This window comes from Eptatretus burgeri, chromosome 13, assembly GCF_056783735.1.
Source record: "Eptatretus burgeri isolate ZD-2024b chromosome 13, Ebu_testis_v1, whole genome shotgun sequence".
NCBI lineage: Eukaryota > Metazoa > Chordata > Myxini > Myxiniformes > Myxinidae > Eptatretus > Eptatretus burgeri.
This window is the reverse complement of record NC_140973.1, coordinates 19,681,854-19,700,544: the sequence shown is the minus strand read 5'-3', so window position 1 is coordinate 19,700,544 and position 18,691 is coordinate 19,681,854. Positions and strand designations below refer to the sequence as shown.

At 49.0% G+C, this 18,691-nt stretch overlaps 2 protein-coding genes across 6 annotated transcripts in view; one reads left to right on the top strand and one right to left on the bottom strand.

Annotated features, from left to right (window-relative positions):
• The window catches only part of PACC1 (proton activated chloride channel 1), a 102,151-nt gene that overhangs the window by 57,925 nt on the left and 25,535 nt on the right, over positions 1-18,691 (top strand). Inside the window, exon 1 of one of the 5 annotated variants that reach the window (XR_015050606.1) lies at positions 14,552-14,834. The exons of 3 other annotated variants lie outside the window; for them this stretch is intronic. The gene's annotated coding sequence lies outside the window, so the exon portion shown is untranslated. Of the gene's footprint in view, positions 1-14,551; positions 14,835-14,873; positions 15,143-18,691 lie in introns of those variants that run through there. One more of the 5 variants, XR_015050604.1, reaches the window with a different exon arrangement.
• WDR89 (WD repeat domain 89) lies at positions 470-14,729 on the bottom strand. Its single transcript, XM_085851562.1, has 4 exons — positions 14,465-14,729; positions 13,551-13,868; positions 13,156-13,431; positions 470-3,260 (listed from the first exon to the last, which is right to left on the bottom strand). The coding sequence occupies exons 1-4, from the start codon at positions 14,657-14,659 to the stop codon at positions 2,868-2,870; spliced, it is 1,182 nt and encodes a 393-aa protein (XP_085707688.1). The 5' UTR covers positions 14,660-14,729; the 3' UTR covers positions 470-2,867.

Below are 18,691 nucleotides of genomic sequence, written 5' to 3'. Positions count from 1 at the left end.
TCGATTGTTGAATCTATTTCAAAAATGTGTGTGTGTGTGTGTACTATGTCACGTATAATATGCGTATGATCACATCAATGTGTGTATGATTACATGCGTATAATCACAATTGTGCGTGTGAGTATGATTGATAACATTGTGAGGAACAGAAAATGAAAAAACGAGATGTGTGAATGTGCCGCCACCACCAGTCGTTATCTCCAATCGTGAGTCTCTAAGATTGCCTAGTCTCATCAACGGATATTTCCCATATTCCTATATTTCCATGAGTCCAATTTGCATTGACGAACACAATTATAGTTAACCATCTTGAAATTGCCACTCTTTCATTTGCATGCTGAAAAGATTATCTTGAATCACAGTGGGATGGTGTTGCAATGTGGAGTCATCTGTAAAAAGGAAGAGTTTTCCAGAGGATTGGAGAGATCATTGATACATGGGGGTTGAACAAAATAAATGGAAACACCAATGAAAATATGCAATTTATTTATTAATAGTGAGTGGGATCCACCTCCCCCTCCTCCACTCATGTACAGATAATATGACATCAATCCTGTATGGGATTGACTGGTGCAAGTTCTGCACATGTGATGGACGTATGTTACACCATTGCTCAATCAGAAAGGCTTCGTGAGAGAAATTGGTGCTCGGGGGAATCATCTACTCCTCAGCTTGTTCTCGAGAATTGACCACGATGGGTCGATATTATTTAGATCTGGTGAATGAGCAAGCCAGGGAAGATGTTTTACTTCAATGTTCTTTGCACCAGGATTAAATATTTACAGCAGTGTGTATTGGAACATTATAGTCTTGAAAAATGGGACCTCCTCCAGGAAACACAGTTTGTATCATGTGATGCAATTGGTCAATATGGATGGCTTCGGTCATTAGCAGTTACTCTGCCGCGTACTGTGATAATCGGGCCTAAAGATTTCCACGAGATTGCTGCCAAAATCATTACAGAGCCTCCTGCATGCTTGACTGGTATAAATGATCTCACCGATTCTCTGGCGTCGGCGTCCTGAGGCGGTCTCCAAACGTAGACTCTACCATTTGTTGGAAATAGGGCAAAGGAGGACTCACCTGACCATGTTACATCTGGCCACTGCTCCAATATCCAGTCCTTGTATTCCATGCACCAACTTTTGCAGGATAATATTTCTTTTTACAATCATGTAACTCCATTTTGTACAACGCACGCATGGTTTTGATGGACACTGAGCAGGTTCAGTGTGCATCCAGTTTAGCCACTTCTGCACCTGTTCTGTGATTATGAATCATAATTCTTGACACGTCCGTCCCGATTATCCAACTTACACTTCCAACCCATGTTAAGACTTGCCTGTCGATGTTTGTTTGTTTTTTTTTTACACACTGTCGTTACCATACTTTAGAGACTGTTCCTCTTGATAGCTTAAGAGGTTTTGAGGTTACAATCCCAGAGCATCCAGCCCAACGAGCACCACAAATTTGTCCTTTTTCAAAGCCAGACAGATCTCTTGTTTTTGACAAATCCGATCTCTAATTCTGTAGCAGAAAAAAAAAATCCACATTTATTATACACCCTTTGTAATATTTGTTACAAGAATAAACATTATATGTGGAGTAATCTATCCAGAAACACCTCAAGAAAAACTCAGTAAATAAGTGAAATTATTTTCATCTGATACTTCCACTTTTTGGTCCAACTCCTAAAGATGACAAACACTGGGCCCAACATAGGGCCTGAGGGAACTCCAGCCTCCAGTGGGAGGAGAGCGTTCCATTGGGAGCAACACATTGACGATGTGAGTCAAGGACCAGGAATGAAGGTCTTCCATATCACAAGCAGAGACCTTGGCAAGCAAAGCATGATGCAAGACTGTTGATGACTCTTATTAGAGATCGAGGGCCTCCAATCATTGCTGAGAGAGGAGCAAACAGCCATGTCCTGTGTTGTTGAGGTTGGTGGCTTCAAAACAGCCAGAGATATGGGCTAGGACAAGAAAGTGCTCAGAAGAGCCAATGGGGTAGAAGAGGAACAGGAAAGATTGGATGGAAAGTCAGTCATTACTCAGTCCAGGAAGGAGACTGTACCAGCTGCAGAAGTCCAGTTTGGTAAGTTTACAGATCAAGTCAGACCCACAGTCACAAAAGATCTTTGCTCCAATACCATGGCTGATTGTTGTCGAGCCAACATCCAGGCAGCTGGCATGGTGACAGTTGAAAGTGCCCGAGTTTGGATGGGAGATCCATATATGAAGAAATAGAAGTGTATATGCACACTATAGTCATCAAAGCAAATTATAGATCAATTTAAGTAGACAAATGAACTTGCCGGGAGGCGACGATGGTTCGCGGACATTATTGAACAATGCCACAATAGGTACAATTGAGTTAGTGGAAGTCCTACCATAAAAACCTATCTCTTCCGTCAAAATTGACCAAATCAAATCGGATTTTTTTATATGTTGTACTTATGGACATTACTCACAGCTTCTAGGAAATGAAATTGTGAGAAAAAAAAAAACTTCAAGTGGGTGTGGCTCCACCTACAAGGGGCATGGGACGCCCCTCATACAAAAAGACAACTAGACCATGATATCTAGCTTGTGTCCAAGCTTCATCAAGATCGCATCAAACGTCACAGAACTATGCGCTGGAGAGAGTCACAAACAAACAGACAACGAAAATAGTGGTCATTGCTGGCACCCACGAACCAATTAATTTGGTGAAGTTACAAGTCAATAATGGAACAAAAATTCTGTGATGTTGAAACCAATGTTGATACAGTGTTCGGCAATGCCAGACTTTCACAAAGCAAGGTTTGACATTAAATTAAATAACAAAAGTAGTCAATTTTGTACGATGTGGCAACAATCCATTGGTTAAGGAGTTGGGGGGTGGGGAGGAGGGATTAACTCCGTCTTCAAAGACTTGATCTCATCCGTGCTTTCGGACACATCACACGATCTCTTGAGCGATTCTGAAGAATTTTCTCCAACACTCCACAACACCAGCTGTCCATCTTCATCACCAGTAACCAATTTACTTTCGGCACCCGTTCCCTCGAACCAATGAAAGCAACGAACGGGCGCACAATCTGTGAGGGTTTTTGGTTTGGGGGATAAGAACTGAAGGAGAGGGACGAGCCCCTCTTTTTGTAGCTGAAGGAGGTGAATATGCCCAGTGCTTGCACCTCCGACAACGATTAATCCTTCATCTTGTGCAGCAGAGAATCCTCCAACGAGGTAAGCCAATTCAACTCCTCCGGATATCTCCTGCACACGGCACAACAAAATTATTCACAAACACACCTCTTAAGAGGAATGGTGACCGCTAATTAATGTGGCACACCAGCACTTGCTGCGCCAAACAGGGGGCACCTACCATGCATCGAGCCTTTTGCTGATTGCATTAACTTGACAGAGTGGTGTAGCGGAGCAACAATTGGACACAGAAGGGGAAGAAACACTGAAACCAGCAAGTAAGATGGTTTGGGTAAAAAAAAAAGTTAATGGGGATAATAAACATCATAGGTCAGGGTGGAAGATGACACGAGCTGGTAGTACAATGCCTGCTTGAAACCCTGGAGGGAAGAATCGGAGAGAACGCCCTCTGGAAGATAGATCCACAACTACGCCATATTAAAGTAGCATTTTATATAAAAAACGTTAGGTAAACCAAAAGGTCCTGCTAATGATACCATATTAACAACCCTATTAGACAGGGCCAGAGTCTGAACAGAACTGTGAAGCAGGAAGAACTAGAGCGGCACTCGGGAGAGCACACACCTCCACCAGACTGATCAGTTTACATTTTGTATCTCACCGAGAATCTGGATCTGGACCAAAATATAATCTGCTTGTTCTCATCACCTACCCAACTCGTCCACAACTTTTTGAGATATATATACGGTATATCGTTTTTGGCCAGATATCTCTCAATGGTGAAGAATCACTTGGAAAATTCCAGTATCTGGATCCAGATTCACATCTTCACCAAAATCGAATCAATTTGTCCTCGTCACACACCCAACCAGTCCACAACCTGAAATTGATACATCCTGCTCAGACAGACAGACAGAGACGTGTAAACACAACTTCCGTCCACCTTGGGTGGAGGAGGTAACAATTGTGATGCACCATACTCCATGCAGTGTGTTGGTTCTGCAAAATCGGTTTATTGGCTCGGATTACAATCCCGGGCAGGCCGCCACTCGAGACCAGAAACAAAATTGTGAACAGACAAGCTGGGGAGTTATACTGGGAAGAACAGCGTGCTATGCAAACAAAACACCATGGTGCTGCACATGCTCGGAGCAAGATCACCCGTGGGGTGGCTACTCTGCTGGTGTACTATAATATCCAGCATGCCCGCCTCTTCCATGACTTGACATCAGGTGATGTGGTTTACACTCGCTTTTCATTTTGCAAGCAGTGATCCTCCTACCATCCAAAAATGGAAATTGCAACGGCTTTGAGATCTGACTCGATTTTAACATGTCGGAGAATCAATTGGTCAATCGTATTGGACGGCATTAAGAGTCACTGGAGAGCCAAAACACACATCTATATATCTATATATATCTATATATATATATATATATATATATATATATATATATATATATATATATATATATATATATATATATATATATATATATATATATATATTGTTGTGGTTGACCAAATTCGCAAACCACCATTCAGGTCCCTTAGGTGAGATATCTCCGTAAGTATATGTGTAGTTAGGCCCAAACCCGTTGTCTAGTAGGAATACATGTCATTCATGCGTGCTGCGACTCTTCAGGATAGCCGTTTTTCTTTTACTATCTTTATTTTGGACCAACCGCCATGATTACCACCGCCAACCACGTCTCAACAGTCATCACAACATCAACCACCCACCACAACGCCGCTTCACCACAACAGCCACGACCTTTACCGTCACACCTCGCAACCGTCGCATCGCCACCGTTCTTGCGCCGCTTGTGGGTACCGGTATTGGACTCGTGCAGGGCGCGCGCCGAACAGCGTGTACAAAACCACGGACTTTCCGCTCCAAAAACGGATCAAAAACGACTCACGCCCACTTTTGTTCCGTCCAATCGGTGAGCAAGGGGCGATTTGGCCCTGCCTCCAGGGCGTTGGAGGGCGGTCGCTATATGCAAATTCATGGATCAAAATGCATTCACGCCCACTTTTTCTCGGGCCAATGGGGAGCGAGGTGAAAGGTCGAAGGCAGGGGGTCAAAGGCGAAGCCACGGGGCTGATATAAGCGGCTGCGTTCGTCAGAAAAGTTCGTCGTGTGCGTTGGAGTTGAGTGCAGTTGGGAAGTTCGCAGGAGGAAGAGTTCGGAGTTGGAGTCGGAGCGAAGAGGATGGAGCTGTGGAGAGGCGGCGAAGGCAGACGAGGGGGTGCTCGCGTCGGTGCCGGGAGCTGCACACCAGGGAGTCCGACGGCGCGACCTGGTCGAGGTGGAGACGCTCGTCGCGGGACCCGAGACAGAGTAAAAAATCCTCCTTTCCCCGAGCATCAGCAACCCCCTCCTGTTTCCCCCCGCGCTGAGATAGTGCGACCAAGGGGGCCCCCTTCCCACCCCCTACACTGTCCGCGAGACACTGTCCGCGAGGCCCGCGGAGTTGAGGCACCACCGCTGCTCCGCGTATCATCACCAGACGGGTAGGCCCGACACGGTCTCGGCCCCAGGCCCGCCTACCCCCTCATCCTGGAGGGTGGTTCTCTTTTCTTTTGCTTTGGGAATGTGTGTTGTCGGCGCCGTCTGTGAAGTAAAATTGTATAAGTGTTGCCGTGTGCTCGCGTAGTCGGTATTATATCTGCATTGTCGCATTTGCTTTTTGTCTTCTTTTCTATGTGCTTTTGGTGGAATTGTATATGTGTGCTTTCCGTTCATCGCGAATAAATGTGCTTTATGTTGAACTGTTTCCCGCTTCGCTTCGTCATTTCTTTCATTGGATCCTCATCTTGCTTCACGTAAAGGGTTGGTAGTGGGCTGAATACGCCTGATAATTAATCGAACCGTCGAGGCCGACGATAACACCGCTCGGTTATCCCGATAGTACGGAACGGGTCGCTTAAGTGGCCCGTGTCCGAAGTCGACCTGCGGCGAGGTGCGATCGCCCGGTCTACCCTCCGTGTGGGTACTTAGGTAGGTCGAATTTGGCGAGCAACCCTATCCCACGCGGGGGCCGATTGGCTCGATCGCGGTGAGACCGAAAGGTCCACCCGTGACTGGTTCCCGGCGTTAGTCCGAGAGGGTCACGACTGGATTGTCCGTCCGGTGGGCGACGTGCCGCGATTCGAGTTACGTGGCCGTCGCACGCCGGCGGGCGCGAATCAGCGACACTGGTGTCAGGTCGTGCGATACAAATCCATCGCCCTCCTCGCGGCACTGGTATCGGAGAACAGGAAAACGGGCTCTCCTGTCTCCAGCTAAATTCACGGGAATCGGTCCAGGGGTGAGAGAAGCGACCCCCGATTCCCTCCAAATTATGAGCGAGCGAAATTAACCCTTCACGAGAAGCAAGATGGCGTCTCAAGGCGAGCGGGACCCGGGGGTATTAGAAATGGATGTCGAATGTGAAGAGTCCATGGTCCAGGATGGAATCCCCGTGCAGGAAATGTTGGTTGTACAGGAAAACGAACTCGCCCAACTGAACCCAGAGCCCGAAATGGGTGCGGCAGCGGCCGCGGTGTATGACACCTCCCCTCCCCCTCTCCACCAAAACCCTTCCCCGACCCCTGCCGAAACGGCTCACCCAAGCGCACCCGACATGGCCCAGCTATTCACCATGCTGGCACAAATGAATGCGGAAATGACAGCGAAGATGAATGCGAACATGAACAAGCAAATGGACGAAGTAAAAACGAGGATGGATACAAATACAAACGAAATGAAAGGCATAAACGAAAAGATGGATACAAATACAAACGAAATGAAAAGCATGAACGAAAAGATGGATACAAATACAAATGAAATGAAAAACGAAATGAACAAGCAAATAAACGGAATGGAAGCAAACATGAAGGAGGAAATGAAAGAACTACGGGGTGAGACGCAGAACATGGGCAGATGCCTGCAGGCGGGCATGAAGGCCGTGACCAGGGAGCTGGGAATGGCGACTCCACGTGTGGGAGCAAACGAGCTGGAGGGGGGTGCAACGGCTGACAGGCCCGCGGTGGAGGCGGGTAAAAAAATAATTCGGGGGGCGTGTTGGGCGAGGGTCGTGACAGAAGAATCGACGGTGACCAAAAGGGAAAAATTAAATGGGGAGACCAAAACGTGTGAGACGAGACACGAGGTGACGACAACGGAAATAATAGTTGAGACAAGGGAGGTAAAGGGTGAAGAGTTGGCAGAGACACGGGAGACAGAAAAAATAGAGGGAAGACAACACAATGAAGACGGGGTAAGTGACGCACACACACACACGGAGGTAGTGGAGGATAATGGGGGTGAGCTGGTGGACTGGGTGGAGGCCCAGTGCGAGCAGCTGGATGGCCTCCTCCAGGAACGAGGGGAGGGAGTATGCCCCCTTGAGGCGAGTCACGACCAGGTGAGTTCGGTCGTGCTTTGCGAGGTTGAGGGGAGGAGTGCTGTGGACAGGTGCACGGAGAGCTTGGGGGGTATAGAGGCCCCGGAGACCCTTGTGGGGACACGAATCCCCAGTGTAGTTGTCCCTGTGTGTGTGGTGCAAGGCGTGAGTGCGTCGCCGTGTGTGGGTGAGGCACCGTGTGTGAGTGAGGCCGTGTGTGTGGATGAAACGGCCAGTATGAATGGAGCACCACGTGTGAGTGGTATGGTGGCGAGTGTGCCGGAGTGTGTGCTTCCCAGCACGCCGTGTGTGGATGAAACGGCCAGTGTGGATGAGGCACCGCGGTTGAGTGCCCCCGCGTGTGTGAGTGAGGGACGGTGTGTGGATGAGGCACCGCGGTTGAGTGCCCCCGCGTGTGTGAGTGAGGGACGGTGTGTGGATGAAACACCGCGGTTGAGTGCCCCCGCGTGTGCGAGTGAGGCGCGAGTGAATGGAGCACCACGTGTGAGTGGTATGGTTTATGCAAGGGAGACCGTGTGTGTGAGAGAGCGGTATGTAAGGGAGATGTCGGTGGGCATGTGTGAACATGCAGCCGCGTCTCCCGGTGTGAGTTTAATGGTGTGGAGTGTGAGCGTCGTAACACGCGGGAGTGCGTGTGTCGAATGGCGACGACGGCGACATGTGAGGAAAGAAAGCCGAGTAGCGGCTGTAGTTGTTTCGGGGACCGTGCCGGGTTCACCCAGCAGTGAGCACGAGGTCCGTGCTGTGCAACGCACGAGGCCCCCACGTGCTCGCTTGCGGGAATGAAGTCCCGGTCCGGAAACGCACACGGTGGATTTGCCGATCCCGCGGACGGACAAAGTTTAGGCAGGATTTCGGATTTGGACCGGACGGGTTCTCCACGCGATCGTGTGTGTTAAGCTCCAACGGGCAAAGCACATGTGTTCGCGTGGGGAACCCCTCGAGACGTGGGGCTTGTGTTTTTTTTTTTTATGCGCACGGTGACGTCATGGCTGCACGTGGGGTTGGAATCCGGCAGGAGGGGTATCCCTGCCGGATGGTACCGTCCAATGAGGGACGAGGTACACGTGCAGCTGCATGACGTCACGGGCAGGTGTAAAGTGCGCGAGCTCCGAGTTGCCGCGCTGGCGCTGCGCATGTAAAGAAAAAAAAAAAAGCAAGCCTCACTTTCGGGTGCACAGGATTCCTGGGCAAGGGGTGGAAGACCCCCTTGACCTGGGCACAGGATGGAAACTAGTTAGGGGGAAGGGTTAGCTTAGTTCGACCGACTTCATGGGGCAGGGGTAAGTCCTCATGGAGTCCGTGGAATGGATTAGTTAGAGGGATTGTAGTCAGATTTAGGTTGGGAAAGTTATTATAGAGGTTTATGGACAGTGACAGACTTGTGAATGTGTAGTGGGGACGTAGTTTAGCTACGTAGTGTTAAAAGAAACGTGCTATAGTTTAAGGGACGACGTGGGAGCACGAGTTAGTTAGGGGATGTAGTTAGAAGGATGGCAGAGTTCAGTGGTGAGTGTGTTGAAGAGTTGGTGAGTGAAGTGGAAGCAAGTGCTTGGTGAGTGAGTGAGGCCAGCGGGTCTGTGTGAGTGGAGCGAATGGGGAATGCATGGTGTGATGAGTGATTGGGGGGAGGAGTGACTCCCGCCCAAGGGACCCCGGGGTCAGAGTAAAGTGAGTTTGCTGGGTTAGTCAAATTAACAAAAATGGAGGTTGTTTTGTTGTTGGTGGGAGTGTAGGCTCGAAACCCGTTTGGAGGGGTGCAGGAGCCCTGTTGACGGGCTGGGAGCGTGGCTGCGAAAAGTGAGTATCGCTGAGTGGGTACCCCGGGCACCAGGCTAGTCGGCCGTGGTAGGCCAAGGGCCCATGGGGGGCCGGGATAGCGTAGTGGGCACGGGTGCGTCTGCTTGGTGCGGAGGCCCGGGGCGCCATTAGCCGCGTGGGCAGTGTTGTGGGCAAGGGTGACCCTCGGAAAGGGGCCCGGGAAGCCAGCCTGCCACGTGTGCGTTTCAGGGGAGGTGCCATGGGGGGCACTCCCCAGTGTTAGGGAGCTGGTAGGCTCGGAGGCAGTGTAGTGCCCGGGGGTGCCATCGTCGGAGAATCGGCAGAGGGTCGTGCCTGCCAAAGGGGGCCACGTGTCCCAGCCATGAGACCGTGTGAGGGCACGGAGAGAAAATTGGGGGGCGAGGCCCGAAATTGTGAGGACACCAACACAGGCGACGGGAATCTGGGTTGTTAGAACCAATAGTTTAAGCGAGAGGCGCTTGTTGAAAGCCCCGGGGTAGTTTAGCAGTTAAATGGATAGGGTAGAATAGGAAGTGTACCCCTCCGCACCATCCATCCCCTCGCTCTCGTTGTGGGCCGCTGGACCCACTTTGGTTATAGATCGCCGAACTCTGGGGAGGCCATTCTGAGGCTTCGTTGGGCCTCGACACAGGACGCTAGCTCTCCCTTGTTCCCCTCCGGGAAGGGAACGTAGGGGTTGGGAGTAGGCTAGGTGACAGGATAGGTTAGCCGAACAAGGACGATAAAGGGGGTTAGGGGACGATTTATAGTGGGGAAGTAAAAAAAAAAAAAAAAAAAAAAATTAAGTTGGGGCTAAATTGGGGTTTGACAAATTAAGGGAGTGGGTATGTACAGTGACAGGCAAAGGCGATAGGTTGGGAGGGAGACAGGTAGGTAGGTCCGAGCCCGCCTTCCAAGTGGCCAGCACCACCGCACTCCCTCCACCAACCTCCACTGAACGGCAAAGGCTGGCCAACTTCATCGGCAGCTGTTGTTTTGCTGCAAGGCCTGTGCCGGCTGGATCGTCTGCAGCTGCTGTGCTGCAAGGCCTGTGCCGGCCGGATCATCTGCAGCTGTGGTACTTCAAGGCCTGTGCCGGCCACTTCTTCTGCGGGCTGTGTTTGCCTGCTCACCTTTGCCATGCCATGCCCACTGCCCATGTTCACCAGCCCCGTTCAATTTTTGCTCTGCCCCTCCCCCCCCCCCCGTTCATTTCCATGTGTGCCAGGATCCGCAAGGCAACAGTTTGCAAGCTGCGAGAACTGCCCTGTTGGCAGTTACAACACGGGCCTGCAGTGGCGGCCCGTGCACCGTGTTTGTATTCATCCATCCATTCGTTGTGCTCATTGCGTGTGCCACTTGAGCTGGCACGGAGACTGCATTTGTGCAGCCCATGCACCGTTGTGGTTCACTGCGTTCAGTTCAAACCATTCATCCATCCATTCGTTGTGCTCATTGCGTGTGCCACTTGAGCTGGCACGGAGACGACGTTTGTGCGGCCCATGCACCGTTGTGATTCACTGCATTCAGTTCAAAAGGGAAGGCCTTGGACTGCGTGTGAGCAGTCAGCCACGTTCCCTGTCACCTGCATTGTTTTGAGCCAGAGACTGCATGCGAGCAGCCTGGCTCCCTGCTAACTGCTTTTCTTTTGCAGAGTTCATTGATCCTGGGCCATGGTTTAGTGTAAAATTTGTAAGTTAAGGTTAAGATGTACTGTAAATATGAGTGCGCCCCCGGCATGTCCGTCCTAGCGCCGGCAATTTTATTTAAGTCGTCCGTGTGAGTGAGTTTGTTTAGGTAGTTACGCAGCCCTCAGGTTATTTATTTTGGGGACACGAATACCATGAATGTCGCACTCAGGGATCCGTAGGTAAAATGTACTAGGGGAAAACTACACATGATGGCACACGAAAATTTGACGACTCGGGACGAGTCTGTAAAAAGGGGAGGGGGTAGTGTTGTGGTTGGCCAAATTCGCAAACCACCATTCAGGTCCCTTAGGTGAGATATCTCCGTAAGTATATGTGTAGTTAGGCCCAAACCCGTTGTCTAGTGGGAATACATGTCATTCATGCGTGCTGCAACTCTTCAGGATGGCCGTTTTTCTTTTACTATCTTTATTTTGGACCAACCGCCATGATTACCACCGCCAACCACGTCTCAACAGTCATCACAACATCAACCACCCACCACAACAGCCACGACCTTTACCGTCACACCTCACAACCGTCGCATCGCCACCGTTCTTGCGCCGCTTGTGGGTACCGGTATTGGACTCGTGCAGGGCGCGCGCCGAACAGCGTGTACAAAACCACGGACTTTCCGCTCCAAAAACGACTCACGCCCACTTTTGTTCCGTCCAATCGGTGAGCAAGGGGCGATTTGGCCCCGCCTCCAGGGCGTTGGAGGGCGGTCGCTATATGCAAATTCATGGATCAAAATGCATTCACGCCCACTTTTTCTCGGGCCAATGGGGAGCGAGGTGAAAAGTCGAAGGCAGGGGGTCAAAGGCGAAGCCACGGGGCTGATATAAGCGGCTGCGTTCGTCAGAAAAGTTCGTCGTGTGCGTTGGAGTTGAGTGCAGTTGGGAAGTTCGCAGGAGGAAGAGTTCGGAGTTGGAGTCGGAGCGAAGAGGACGGAGCTGTGGAGAGGCGGCGGCGGCGAAGGCAGACGAGGGGGTGCTCGCGTCGGTGCCGGGAGCTGCACACCAGGGAGGCCGACGGCGCGACCTGGTCGAGGTGGAGACGCTCGTCGCGGGACCCGAGACAGAGTAAAAATCCTCCTTTCCCCGAGCATCAGCAACCCCCTCCTGTTTCCCCCCGCGCTGAGACAGTGCGACCAAGGGGGCCCCCTTCCCACCCCCTACCAGACACTGTCGGCGAGGCCCGCGGAGTTGAGGCACCACCGCCGCTCCGCGTATCATCACCAGACGGGTAGGCCCGACACGGTCTCGGCCCCAGGCCCGCCTACCCCCTCATCCTGGAGGGTGGTTCTCTTTTCTTTTGCTTTGGGAATGTGTGTTGTCGGCGCCGTCTGTGAAGTAAAATTGTATAAGTGTTGCCGTGTGCTCGCGTAGTCGGTATTATATCTGCATTGTCACATTTGCTTTTTGTCTTCTTTTCTATGTGCTTTTGGTGGAATTGTATACGTGTGCTTTCCGTTCATCGCGAATAAATGTGCTTTATGTTGAACTGTTTCCCGCTTCGCTTCGTCATTACTTTCATTGGATCCTCATCTTGCTTCACGTAAAGGGTTGGTAGTGGGCTGAATACGCCCGATAATTAATCGAACCGTCGAGGCCGACGATAACACCGCTCGGTTATCCCGATAGTACGGAACGGGTCGCTTAAGTGGCCCGTGTCCGAAGTCGACCTGCGGCGAGGTGCGATCGCCCGGTCTACCCTCCGTGTGGGTACTTAGGTAGGTCGAATTTGGCGAGCAACCCTATCCCACGCGGGGGCCGATTGGCTCGATCGCGGTGAGACCGAAAGGTCCACCCGTGACTGGTTCCCGGCGTTAGTCCGAGAGGGTCACGACTGGATTGTCCGTCCGGTGGGCGACGTGCCGCGATTCGAGTTACGTGGCCGTCAGCACGCCGGCGGGTGCGAATCCGCAACTATATATATATATATATATATATATATATATATATATATATATATATATATATATATATATATATATATATATATATATATATATATATATATATATATCTCCAAGTGTCATGAGTCAATTACTTACGAGGATTATATATTACTCGAAGTTCAGTAATACTGCTCGCCAAAGTAACTCAAAAGGTACCAACTCACCTTCCTCCTGACATCCTCCACGTGGAAGTCTTCAGTTCGACCTTCACCTTCAGGTCCAATGTTCCACAACCACAGACCTTCCGTGTGCGTGGTGCAAAATAACCTGCCTTCACCATTCGCCGCCTCTTCCCATGCGATTGACGCCACAGAGCTCTCGGAGTTGCACGTCACACTCAATGCATGCTCCTCCATCGGCTGCTGCAGGTCGAACACGTTGACGAGACCGTCTGCGCTTCCGGTGGCGAGATGGTCGCGGAACGTCGGGTGGAAGCACATCTGCGGACGAAGAGCATTTTAGCATTATGTCGGAGCTCAAATGTAAACAGGGATGAATCCAGCAATTGTGCTGGAGCAGAGAGAATTCCCAAACGCAAAATGGAAATCCCAGGCAATACCTGCGTGATGTCATTACTGTGAGACTCGCCGTACACTCCCATGGGCTCCAGAGCCTGGTTACTTCCACGGCGTCCAGCCCGGACGTCCCAGAAGAGCACAAAGGCATCCTCATCCTGCAGCTCCGTGCCGGCGGTCAGCAAAAGCTGGGTGGCGTTTACGTCGAAGCTTGCCAAGGTTTGTCTGGGATAGGACTGAAAAGAAGCCATGGGATAGTTCCCAGGTACCCGGGTGTCCCAACAGTAGACCTCGCCGCTTTTTAATGCAGAATATAGCGTGGGAGTGTCCCGTCCACAGCGCAACCCGACGTTGACCGTTTTCTGTTGAGAGTGGAGAGGGAGGGGGAGGTGGACATGTGTTGAAAATGCAGATTCATACAGAACAGGTACAACACTCCAAGCTTACACTTTCGTTCGAAATAAAATGAATGTTCCTGATTTTATGACCACTACGAATGTGGTAACACACAAAATGTAGGAAGAGACCGTACACTTATTACGTACACAAATATTGGAGTTTCCCATCCACACTCTCCTTGTGCTCAGTGACCTGAACTCCTGCCATCCTCTCCGTATGTACGTAATAAATATACAGCAGCAAATCGGACCAATTTATGGAAATAAATCAAACGTTTAACCTCGTCTACATATATATATATACACACACACACACACACACACACACACACACACACACACACACACACACACACACACACACACACACACACACACACACACACACACACACACACACTACATTGACCATCAATGGAGAATCCTTTATTTTAAAGCACAAAATGCGGGTTTCTCGCGTCGTCATGGTGGATCGGCGGGGTGACACGAGCACCATGGGTCGACGGTCCTTTCCACGCACCACGTGATTCGGTCCGTTCGAGGTCGAGCGCCACACTCACCGAATTCCATGGAGATTCGTAACAGCGAATGTGGCGCAATGAGACCGGGTCCAAAAGCCAGGAGCGGCCGTCCGAGCATCCGGCCGCCAACTGGTCACCACTAGCGTCGATGTGGAGCACGTACGGTCGGGGTTCGTCGGGACGACAGAAGTCGGCCACGGCGGCGCAGCGGAGCTGTGTCGGGAAATCCTGCATGCTCCTCGCGCTCTCTCACACGGCCCTTTGTCCGAGTCAGCGATGACGCGTCGTTGTTGTTGTTGTTGTTGTTGTTTTATGTCCTCAGGTCCGAGTCATTGGACGACAGGTTTATGGTCTTCCAGTCCTGACGAACCAGAATAAAAGAAAAAGAAAAACAAGACATTGTTAAAAGGTACAAAGAGTAATATGGCCGCAAGTAGTAATATGGCTGAGGGCACGGCCGGCTGTGTCACTGATGCAGTCACGGACTTGTTATAATATCCTGGACCAGCAACGGCCTCTGTCGACTCAAGTCGCCATGTTGCGTTGCCAATCCGAATTCACACGTTGAATATAGTAATCTGTGCCGAATTTCTCGTTGGAAACAACATTTTTGTACAGCTTAATAAGAAGAACAGGATTTTCATTTCACTAACAACAGTCTCCGCCGCCCATTATCACTACCAGGCTAATATAAGCTCTGCAGCACGAATCGATGAGGTGAGTGAGTACGAGGTGTCACAATTGTCATGAATGATTATCATATCATATGGCATGTGATCTGATGATTATAATTAGTGTAATGTGTATAGCTAACCCCCTATGGCCTATAATATTTGTATTATTATAGGCCATAAGGCGGTAGCTTTCAGCTTCCCCCTATAATAATAGGCCTTATGGCCGATAATTAATAATATATTGACCAATCATCAAAACATTGAACAGACATTGGACAACCTTAATAAATATGATCTATAATCTACAGACTAACCTATGGCCTCCTATTAATATGTGTGTATTATAGAGGGTAGCTTTCTGTAGTAGGTCGAAGCATATTGAACCAGAACCAGTCTCATTAATGTTTTCATGATTGATCAATATATCATAGGCCATAGTGGGGAGGTTAACGCTACCCCCTATGTGAGTAGCTTAAAGCTACCCTGTATGGCCTATAATATATTGATCAATCATGAAAACATTGAACAGACATTGGACAACCTTAATAAATATGATCTATAATCTACAGACTAACCTATGGCATCCTATTAATATGTGTATATTATCGAGGGTAGCTTTCTGTAGTAGGTTGAAGCATATTGAACCAGTACCAGTCTCATTAATGTTTTCATGATTGATCAATATATCATAGGCCATAGTGGGGAGGTTAACGCTACCCCCCTATGTGAGTAGCTTAAAGCTCCCCTGTATGGCCTATAATATATTGATCAATCATGAAAACATTGAACAGACATTAGACAACCTTTATAAACGTGATCTATAATCTACACACTAATGAGACTGGTTTAATATGAATTGACCTATAGAAGATGACGATCAACTATTATAATCGCAGTAGGTTGAAACATAAGATATGTCGAAACCTAGGAGAAACACTTCAATGCAAATGGTTAGGAAACTATGGATGTGCAAATAGGATGAGTTTGCTGAATTTTTTTCCTGATGGGTTTATCTTTCAATCCCAGTGTTCATGGTTCGAACAACATGATGGAGACGAATCTTTGTATAGCACTCACAGATGTGCTGTATGAGAGAAAAAAAAATGGAATTCCAGACACCTGGAAAACTCATTTCCGGCGTATTCCTGGATAATATCGTTTTTTTACATTTTCTTTCAAATTATCGACTGTACTTTGGCATCATTTAGATTGTTATACTGGCGTTTAGCGTTTAAATTGTAACTTCTTAAAATAAAACTCTAAAAAATAGATTGACGATTGAAAGAGAAAAGAAAAGCATCAATAATCGCATTCTTACCGATGAAAGGTGCACGTGGAGCTCTTCCCAGACTTATTATTGCATCCGAACGCCACGCACTGTGGCATTTTTACGTTTACCGGTTCAAAATAGTTAAAACTCTTAATGCATCTACAGGTTTTTTGAATTGCACGCGACTAGCCAGAGGTAACACAACATGGCCGCTGAGCCATTTCTGGTGACTTCAGTTCTCACTGCAGCGAGTAGACGGCATTGCTGGTCCAGGTTATTATAACAAGTCCGTGGATGCAGTGCCCTTTATTACCAGGACACTGATAATTTTTTCGCCCACCTTCAAAGGATGACGGGTAATCAACTCCCATCTGAGTCTGACCTGGTGTTAATTAAATGTGTTAAAAAAAACAGGGGCTTGAACTCAGGACCCTAAGATCCCAAGCTCGCCACCCCAACCGCTGAGCCAACACCAGGCTTCTCTACATCCTCCAACATCCCACGAGTAAGATGAGGGCCGAGCGGCTTGGCTTGCGTGATTAAAAGTGCTTAAGGAAGCACTCTCACGGAACGGAGCGCTCGGCACTGCTTAGGACTGTCACATTTTCCACGGCGGCCGTGGGGTCTCCAAAATCTATGGCCACTAGCAATTATAGGGCGGCCGCAGTATTTCCACGGTCACACAATGTAGCAGTCACATATGTTTTTATTTTTCGGGGAGCTGCACGGCGTATTTTGAAATTGTGGAGACCGAAAACGTGGGGGTGCCGTACAGTCTTTGATTTGATGTCACACGGTGACCTTAAGGGGGCCCTGCGGCAGCCATAGAATTTTCAAGGCAGACGCAAGGTGACCGCAAGGCGACCGCAGGGGGACCCTAAGGTGAACGTGCGGCCAGACGGACGGTAACGAATGGGTTAATTTTTTTTATTTTTTTTGCCATTTTTTTTTTCGGCTTGTCGAATTGCTACGGCGAACGGAGAAATGAAAAAAGTTATAACTCCGCGTTATAATTCCACGGCGACCTTACGACCTGTAAAATATAGCCATACGGCATAGGGCCACCGCAGAAACTCTGCGGCCGCCGCACGTTTCTATCAATTTGAGGGCGTACGGCTGCCGTATCCTCGCCGTAGAGCAAATGTGACTTCGGCCTCAACAACATCACGGTCAACATGGAAATTGTGCTGTCGCGTTGTCCGGGCCGTCATTTCGAGTTTTACTTGATTCTCTTGTGAAACCGACGTCCCCACACGGATTTATTGTTCGCAGCAGCTACAGAGTATGAGGAAGAGGGGAAAAAGATAAATATAAATGGGGAGTCAGAAGGAGAAGCCCCCCACCAAGCTTATCTATACACCCTCCCGCTGTGTGTTTTGAGGAGGTTTTGTATGTTTGGAGATATTTAATTTATTTATCTATCTATAATTCCAGCAATCTGTGTGTGTGTTTTTGTCTGCGACCGCCGTTTCTCGACAACCACAGGTCCGATCTGATTGAAACTTGCCAGGAATATTGCCGGGGACCCGCGGATGTGCCTTTTCAAGGTTATCGGACGAGCGGTTCCCAAGTTACGGCCATTTTATTGCTTTTTTCAGTGTTGGAAAGGTGTATATATCGCAGCTGAAGTGTCGTTCCACCTTATCATGCCACTTTTTCCCAAAGATATCTCAGAATAATGATAACAGCATATTAATAATAATAATAATAGCACAATAATTGGCAGTAATAAAAAGAATAACGTGATACAATGACCAATGTCTGTCAACCAATAACGACCTATATATTGTCTGTCAACCAATAATGACCAATAACGTCTGTCAACCAATGACAGGACATGGTGCTATGACGTCACAATTAATGTTTATTTATTTGTTTGCACGCTTGACGTCACACAATTCTTTTTCGTTTGGTATGACGTCACAATCAACGCTGGGGACCTGAGTATGTGCCTTTTCAAGGTTTGATATCATTCTTCATCCGTTTCAGCTGTTTCCCAAGTGTTTCCCAAGGTTTGAAAGCTGTTTTTTCCCCAAGGTTTGAATTAATTGTTCAAATTATTAATTAATCCCAAGGTTTGAATTTTCCCAAGGGAAACAGCTGTTTCCCAAGGGTTTGAAAGCTGTTTTTTTCCCAAGGTTTGAATTAATTGTTGTGCTTGGTAGACATTTGTGAATACATTTACAGAGAGTGGCGAGAGAGGAGGGCGGGAGAGGGGGGGAGAGAGGAGCAAGTGAGGGGAGGGGAGGGAGAGAGGGGGCGTCACAATTCAAGAGAGGGGGATAGAGGAGAGGCGAGAGAGTGGGGGTGAGGGGGAGGGAG

What these genes read in the sequence shown, in the direction of transcription:
- WDR89 (XM_085851562.1), bottom strand. Translation starts at nt 14,659, where the DNA reads ATGCAGGATTTCCCGACACAGCTCCGCTGCGCCGCCGTGGCCGACTTC. An exon ending in ACGAATCTCCATGGAATTCG is followed by an intron (nt 13,869 to 14,464) that starts GTGAGTGTGGCG and finishes CACTCTCAACAG; the next exon opens with AAAACGGTCAACGTCGGGTT. An exon ending in ACAGTAATGACATCACGCAG is followed by an intron (nt 13,432 to 13,550) that starts GTATTGCCTGGG and finishes CTTCGTCCGCAG; the next exon opens with ATGTGCTTCCACCCGACGTT.